We start from the raw sequence: 7,367 nt of genomic DNA, 5'->3' as shown, positions 1-7,367 counted from the left end.
TCTTGCAGCCAACTGAGGCTAAATTCTGGTCAAAACAACACAGCCATCGCCGTGTCCCAGATGTCTTCAGGCCAGTGCCGCCTGGCCCCCCTCATCCAGGTCATCCAGGATTGCAGCCACCTCTACCACTACACGGTCAAGCTCATGTTCAGGCTGCACTCTTGTGAGTCCCACTGCCCTGGTCCCCTCACCGCGACTGCGGCCTCTGAGGTCCAGCCCGAGCCCCAGGGGGCTTATATGGACTGGCGTGTACTGGATCAGAGATGAGAAATTAATAGAAGTAGCAACGATGAGCTCATTATCCATTAATATAAATGACTTGTTATGAAAAATCCCTAGTTTTCAAAGCAAACACTCTGTGAGAAAAGTGGTGCAGTTGACGTGTGTGCCAGTCTCTTGGACGCCTGGTCTCAGAGCGGCCCCTCGCTGCCCCTGTGCCAGTCGGTGCTAGTGTCTCCATGGGGTTCAGAAAGGGGCTTGTCCTCAGGCCCCACTTGGACAACGCTGGCCTGGGGCATAGGAGCCATTCGAATATCAGACCAGGGCACACTTGAATCTAAAGAAGCTTCACTGTGCCTCCGAAGCTGGGCCCAGGGTTTGGCCATGGTCTTGAGACCGCCCTGTCCACTCACATTTCTTCCCTCCATGGTGGGGACTTGGCCGGGTGGTAGTGATCTTTCTAGTCTGTGGCGGCTTGTAGAAGGGGGAGGAATAGGCAGCGGAAGGGAGGGGGGAATGTGAAGTCTCGGCGGCCACAGAGTGGTGAGCAGAGATGAAGGTCATCAAGCTGTCTCCCCCCCCCCCCAGGTCTCCCAGCAGACACCCTGCAAGGCCACAGGGACCGGTTCCACGAGCAATTTCACAGGTACCAGCAGGCAGGGCTGTGGGCATGTCTGGGGCTGGTGCTGCCAGGGGCCAGGCTCCCCTCTGACCTCCGTGTGTGTCCCCGCAGCCTCAGGAACTTCTTCCGCAGAGCGTCTGACATGCTCTACTTCAAGCGCCTCATCCAGATCCCCCGACTGCCCGAGGTGCCTGCCCTGCTTTCCACTCTGGGTTCTGAGCCCTTGGACGACCCCGGGTGCCTAGCAGGGCCCCATGTGGGCTCTGGGGATGGCCAGGGAAGGCTCCTGGGTCGGGTAGGGGGGCACCCTGAGCAGCTCTCACCTATGGCCCTTGCAGGGACCCCCCAACTTCCTGCGGGCCTCGGCGCTGGCTGAGCACATCAAGCCAGTGGTGGTGATCCCCGAGGAGGCTCCCGAGGACGAGGAGCCCGAGAACCTCATTGAGATCAGCACGGGCCCCCCCGCCGCGGAGCCAGCGGTGAGTGGCCCCCTTGTCCTGCAGGGGGGTTTGGGGTGATTGGGCCTCCCTCAGCTCCCTCCTTCTCCTGGCTTGGAGGGTGGGGCTCACAGTGCTTTGCTGTGGCAGGTGGTGGCCGACCTTTTTGACCAGACGTTTGGACCCCCCAATGGCTCCATGAAGGATGACAGGTGAGGCCTGGGACACCTGGGGTAGGGCTGGCCGTGGCCTCCATGGAGCTGTGGTCAGGAGAGGCCACAGGTGGGGGATTTGAACTGGAGACACCCAGATCCCCAGGAGCCGCTGATAAGACCACAGTTCCTGTGCGGGATCTTCTGATTGTCCTGGCTGACTGAACTTGAACGCCAGACTGTGTGGGCCTCAGAAAACCCTGCCTGCCCGACCTCTGTCCCCAGGGACCTCCAGATCGAGACCTTGAAGAGAGAGGTGGAGACGCTCCGGGCTGAGCTGGAGAAGATCAGGCTGGAGGTGAGGGGACGTGGACCAAGGGGAGGCTCAGGCTGTGCGACTGCACCCAGCACCTGTACCCAGCACCCGCATGCGGGCCCAACACAGTCCTCACCTCCACCATGTCCACGCCCTTCCTCCCGCCACAGGCCCAGCGGTACATCTCCCAGCTGAAGGGCCAGGTGAACACGCTGGAGGCCGAGCTGGAGGAGCAGCGGAAGCAGAAGCAGAAGGCGCTGGTGGACAACGAGCAGCTCCGCCACGAGCTGGCCCAGCTGCGGGCGGCCCAGCTGGAGGGCGAGCGGAACCAGGGCCTGCGCGAAGAGGCCGAGAGTGCGTGGCCGGGCTGAGGTGGCCGAGCCCAGTGGGAGGGTCTGGTCCCCAGTGGGGGGCCCTCTGCCGAGCTGGGGTCACAGCCTCACCTCTCACCCGCAGAGAAGGCCAGTGTCACGGAGGCGCGCTACACCAAACTGAAGGAGCAGCACAGCAAGCTCATCGCCACACACGCCGAGCTGCTCAGGAAGGTAGGCCGTGCCGGCAGCTGGCGGGAGGAGGGAGGCCTGGTGGCGGAGTGTGAGCCCATCCCCTGTCCACGCAGAACGCAGACACGGCCAAGCAGCTGACGGCCAAGCAGCAGAACCAGGAGGAGGTGGCGCGAGTGAAGGAGCAGTTGGTGTTCCAGATGGAGCAGGTGAAGCGGGAGTCCGAGATGAAGGTGCGTCATGTGCATAGGCCCTGCCTCTGGAGCCCCCAGCACCACTGTCCCCGTGACACACTGTCCCCGTGACACACTGTGCCCTGTCCCAGCTGGAGGAGAAGAGTGACCAGTTAGAGAAGCTCAGGAGGGAGCTGGAGGCCAAGTCTGGGGAGCTGGTGCGCGTGCAGCAGGACCTGAGCCGCACGGAGCAGGTGAGCTGCTGGCCAGGGTGGCCTCCGGGTCGGGCGGGACAGGCGCCAGGGTCCTCTTCCCCGTGAACTGGGCCACGCCCCGATGCTCCCAGGTTGGTTCAGTGGCCCCTCGGCCATTCTGGCTTGTGGCTGTGACCCAGCACGCAGGGAACACACAGGACATGGGCCCTGGCCTTCCAGAAGCTCGCATTTCGGGGGATAGTGAAGACTGTGAACTTGGGTGGGTGGGCCTGAGGGGTGGTGGGCACCTGGCAGCCCTGCCCACTGCCTGGTGTTCACAGAGCGGGTCGGAGCTGAGTTCACGGCTGGATGTGCTGAGTGCAGAGAAGGAGGCGCTGAGCAGTGCTGTGCGGCAGCAGGAGGCCGACCTGCAGGCCGCCCAGAGCCTGGTGCAGGAGAAGGAGGCAGCGCTCAGCCAGGAGCAGCAGCGCCATTCCCAAGAGAGGGCCGAGCTGCAGGGGCGGCTGACAGACAAGGTAGTGTGCCTCTCCCACCCCGTGTGACCGCTGGCTCGAGACCATCGTACCCACAGCCCAGCCCTGAGCGTCGACGAGTTAGGGGGTCTCTATGCTCACAGGGCTGTGCTTTCATCTGGCACCTCCGGAACACTTTCACCCCTCCAAAGAGACCCCCCCAATAAGCAGTTAGTCTGCACCCCCTCCTCCAGCCCCTGGCACCTCTCATCAGCTCTCGTCTCTGGATTTGCCTGTTCCGGACTTTCATAGAAATGGAGTTGTACAGTAGGGCCGGCTTCTTCGCTCAGCAGGTTTTCAGGGGTCACCTGTTGAGTACTTCCTTCCTTCCATGGCCCAGGGACATTGTGCTGTGTGGAGGGACCACACGTTGCTTACCCATCGCCAGCTGATGGACACTTGGTGGTTTTCACTTTCTGGTTATTGTGAACGATGCTGCCGTGGACATGTTTTTCTCTTTCATATGTAACTACGATGGGTTTTCTGGGTCACATGGTAACGCTATTTAACTTTTTGAGGAATTACCAGTGTTCTCCAAAGTGGCTGCACCATTTTCCCTTCCCACTGGGAGTGTACGTGGGGTCCAGTTTCCCGACATCCTTGCCAGCACGTGTCACTGTCTGTCTGTGTTTAGCCATCCTAGTGGGTTCAAGTGGCACTTCATTGTATTTTTTTTTTTAAATATATTTTATTGATTTTTACAGAGAGGAAGGGAGAGGGATAGAGAGTTAGAAACATCGATGAGAGAGAAACATCGATGCAGGGATGCCTCCTGCACACCCCCTACTGTGGATGTGCCCGAACCGAGGTACATGCCCTTGACCGGAATAGAACCTGGGACCCTTCAGTCCACAGGCTGACGCTCTATCCACTGAGCCAAACCGGTCAGGGCCATTGTATTTTTTAATTTGTTTTTGTGATGGCTTTTTAAAATGTTGTGTTTTTTTTTTTTTTTAATGGGTTTTAGAGAGAGAGGAAGGGACGGATAGAGAGATAGAAACATCAGTGAGAGAGAAACATTGATTGGCTGCTTCCTGCATGCCCTTATTGGGGATCAAGCCCACAATCTGGGCACATGCCCTGACCTGGCATTGAACCAGTGACCTCTTAGTTCATGGGTTGATGCTCAACCACTGAGCCACACTGGCCAGGCCTCATTCTCATTGTGGTTCTGATTTGTTTCCCTGGTGGCAGATGACATTGAGCATTTTTTGTGTTCCTCCCGTTTGCATGTCTTGGGAGAAATGTCTGTTCAGACCGTTTGCCTGCTTTCTAACTGGTGTTTGTCTTTCTACTCCTGAGCTGTCCAGCACACTCTTGAGGGGCCCCATCCCTGGGGGTGGAGCTGGGCGTGTCCTCGACTCCTCCCCAGCGAGGGGCTGGGCTGGGTCCTGTCCAGCTGGTGTGAGGCTGCGCCTGGGCAGGTCTCACGGCTGCCTCCTCCCCTCCCGCAGGAGTCTCGGGAGCAGGGGCTGCAGCAGAGGCTCCTGGACGAGCAGTTCGAGGTGCTGCGGCGCTCTGCCGCCGAGGCCGAGCGCATCCTGCAGGACGCCGTGGGCAAGCTGGACGACCCCCTGCACCTGCGCTGCACCAGCTCCCCGGGTAGGGCCGCCGGCCGGGCACTCGGCCCCCTGCTTTCCTGACCAGCTGGCAGGAAAGGTCTGCCCCTCAACCCTTCTCCCTTTGCTTGCAGACTACCTAGTGAGCAGGGCCCAGGTGGCCCTGGACGCCGTGAGCGCCCTGGAGACGGGCCACACACAGTACCTGACCTCCAGATCAGGTGAGTGCAGGGTACGACTGAGCAGGGAGAGGCCAGGGGACTTGGGTGCTGGTTCCACCACCCCTGGCTGCCTCTTGCTTTCGGGTGGTTTCCTGCAACAGGTGCCCCCACCATGCCCACCTGGGAGCCTGCCCTGTAGGCCTGGGTCACAGACTTGGGTTTGGTTCCCGCTCTGCTGTTTTCTAGTTGCATGACCTTCGCCTAGTACCTTCTCCCTCTGAGCCCTCCTCATCCGTAGACTGGGCGCGGGCACCTGTCTTAGAGGGCATGGCGCCTGCTCCCAGGCGCTGGCCAGGACTTGCTCCATTAGGGTCTCGTTCCTCTCCTTGCCCATAGATGCTTCTGCCCTGGTGGCAGCCCTGACCCAGTTCTCCCACCTGGCTGCGGACACCATCATCAATGGCAGTGCCACCTCTCACCTGGCCCCCACCGACCCTGCCGACCGTAAGTGGGCCCAGGCTGTGTCCCGCCGGTTCTCACGGTGGACCAGGGGCGGGTGGGAGCCTGCAGACAGGTCCTGGCGTCAGAGCCTGGGCAGGAGCCTGTCTGGAGACTCCTCCCAAGGTCCTCGGGCGCCGGCTCCCTGACAGCCCTCTCCCCCAGGCCTGATCGACGCCTGCCGGGACTGTGGGGCCCGGGCGCTGGAGCTCGTGGGGCAGCTGCAGGATCAGCAGGCTGTGCAGCAGGCCCAGCCCGACCGGGTGCGGAGCCCCCTGCAGGCCATCCTCCAGCTGGGCCAGGTGAGGGTGCAGCCCGGTGCTGAGTGTGGGCTGGGCTCTGGTGGAGGGCAGTGGGTTGGGTTGAGGCTTGGGTCCCCAACTTTTCTGCACCTTTCTCCAGTTTGGGCTGACCAGGTGCTGGGGGACAGAGCACGAGTCCTGCTGCCCCAGGCTCCCTGTGGGGTGGTTGGGGTTGAATTCACCCCGTCTGAGCCCCGGGTGCCTGCCTCCCCCAGGAGCTGAAGCCCAAGAGCCTGGACGTGCGTCAGGAGGAGCTGGGGGCCCTGGTGGACAAGGAGATGGCAGCCACGTCCTCGGCCATCGAGGAGGCCGTGCGGAGGATCGAGGTAGGACCGGTGCAGTCCTGCAGGACGCTGGGCAGGGTGGGCTGAGAGTAGGCTGCGCTCCCCTCTGCCAAGGACAGATGGCTTGTGCAGATCTGGACAGGGAGGCAGCCCTGATGTGGTGCCCTGAGCCGAGCCCACCCCTCCTGGTGCAGCGGCTGCTCCAGCAGCCCCCTTCCTCCCGCGTTGCCCTCCTCCCAGCCGGCTCACAGCTATGTCCTTGGTGCAGGACATGATGAACCAGGCCCGCCACGCCAGCTCAGGGGTGAAACTGGAGGTGAATGAGAGGTGAGCGCACTTCTGCCCCCAGGCCCGGGATGAAGCAGGTTCCCACCACCTCCCAGCACCAGCCGTCTGCCCTCCGAACTGCTCGCTTTCCAGAAGCACTGGGATGAGCAGCGCACCCCACCCTGTGGGCCCCGTGTCAGGCCCCTAACCCCCCAAATCCCTAACCCCCTGTGGCTTCCTGGCCACACTACAGCAGCTTGCCCTCTCTTCCCACCCCTCCAACCCATAGGATCCTCAAGTCCTGCACAGACCTCATGAAGGTGAGCGGCCAGCTGGGACCCCAGGGGCGGGCTATAGCTGAGAGGGCTGCCCCACGTGTGACATAAGTCTTGGTCTTGGCAGGCCATCCGGCTCCTGGTGACCACATCCACCAGCCTGCAGAAGGAGATTGTGGAGAGCGGCAGGGTAAGCTGGGCCTTTGGGGGAGAGGGTGGGGGTCACTCAGCTACTCCTGAAGGGCCACCGCTCCAGCGCCCTTCTCATCCCAGGCCACAGAGCTCCTGAAGGGTGCAGTTATGAGACCCCCCAGTGTGCACACCTGCCTGGGAGTCAGCTGAACCCCCCACAGCCCAGAGAAGAGCCCTGGGGAGCACCCATTGCCACTGTGATGTCATTGACTGGTCTGCCCTGTCCTCTTGTCGCCACTAGGGGGCAGCCACGCGGCAGGAATTTTACGCCAAGAACTCCAGGTGGACTGAAGGCCTCATCTCCGCCTCCAAGGCCGTTGGCTGGGGAGCCACGCAGCTGGTGTATGTCGCCCCAGGTGGGGGGCAGCAGGGAGTGTGGTGCCCAGGGTCTGAGGAGGGAGTGTAGGGTGGCCCTGATCTCCTGGGGTTGGAGACCCAGGCCCTGCCCGCTCTGCCCCCAGGGAGTCGGCTGACAAGGTGGTGCTTCACACGGGCAAGTACGAAGAGCTCATCGTCTGCTCCCACGAGATTGCGGCCAGCACAGCCCAGCTGGTGGCGGCCTCCAAGGTGAGGCTCCTTGCCCAGCCCGGCCTCTGCTCAGGTTCCCCACCTCCTGGCTGCGCTGGATACACCGCATGCGGCCGGGAGGCCTCGGGGTGGGTGGTCCCGTGGGCCACCCT

At 62.0% G+C, this 7,367-nt stretch overlaps 1 protein-coding gene across 1 annotated transcript in view; it reads left to right on the top strand.

The window, feature by feature from the left end:
• HIP1R (huntingtin interacting protein 1 related) overlaps nucleotides 1-7,367 on the top strand; it is a 17,884-nt gene that overhangs the window by 7,936 nt on the left and 2,581 nt on the right. The window contains exons 9-29 of the mRNA XM_006768974.2: nucleotides 37-163; nucleotides 808-865; nucleotides 953-1,028; nucleotides 1,180-1,320; nucleotides 1,429-1,490; nucleotides 1,716-1,788; nucleotides 1,917-2,100; nucleotides 2,203-2,291; nucleotides 2,366-2,482; nucleotides 2,575-2,676; nucleotides 2,958-3,152; nucleotides 4,604-4,751; nucleotides 4,843-4,929; nucleotides 5,266-5,373; nucleotides 5,533-5,669; nucleotides 5,885-5,995; nucleotides 6,222-6,280; nucleotides 6,510-6,540; nucleotides 6,623-6,685; nucleotides 6,929-7,029; nucleotides 7,149-7,335. Of these exons, the coding sequence (XP_006769037.1) occupies nucleotides 37-163; nucleotides 808-865; nucleotides 953-1,028; nucleotides 1,180-1,320; nucleotides 1,429-1,490; nucleotides 1,716-1,788; nucleotides 1,917-2,100; nucleotides 2,203-2,291; nucleotides 2,366-2,482; nucleotides 2,575-2,676; nucleotides 2,958-3,152; nucleotides 4,604-4,751; nucleotides 4,843-4,929; nucleotides 5,266-5,373; nucleotides 5,533-5,669; nucleotides 5,885-5,995; nucleotides 6,222-6,280; nucleotides 6,510-6,540; nucleotides 6,623-6,685; nucleotides 6,929-7,029; nucleotides 7,149-7,335 (2,256 nt within the window). The remainder of the gene's footprint in view (nucleotides 1-36; nucleotides 164-807; nucleotides 866-952; nucleotides 1,029-1,179; nucleotides 1,321-1,428; nucleotides 1,491-1,715; nucleotides 1,789-1,916; nucleotides 2,101-2,202; nucleotides 2,292-2,365; nucleotides 2,483-2,574; nucleotides 2,677-2,957; nucleotides 3,153-4,603; nucleotides 4,752-4,842; nucleotides 4,930-5,265; nucleotides 5,374-5,532; nucleotides 5,670-5,884; nucleotides 5,996-6,221; nucleotides 6,281-6,509; nucleotides 6,541-6,622; nucleotides 6,686-6,928; nucleotides 7,030-7,148; nucleotides 7,336-7,367) is intronic.

Source organism: Myotis davidii, unplaced genomic scaffold (genome assembly GCF_000327345.1).
Source record: "Myotis davidii unplaced genomic scaffold, ASM32734v1 scaffold223, whole genome shotgun sequence".
Classification (NCBI taxonomy): Eukaryota; Metazoa; Chordata; class Mammalia; order Chiroptera; family Vespertilionidae; genus Myotis; species Myotis davidii.
Note: the sequence above shows the minus strand (reverse complement) of the source record. Positions and strands in the feature narration are given on the sequence as shown.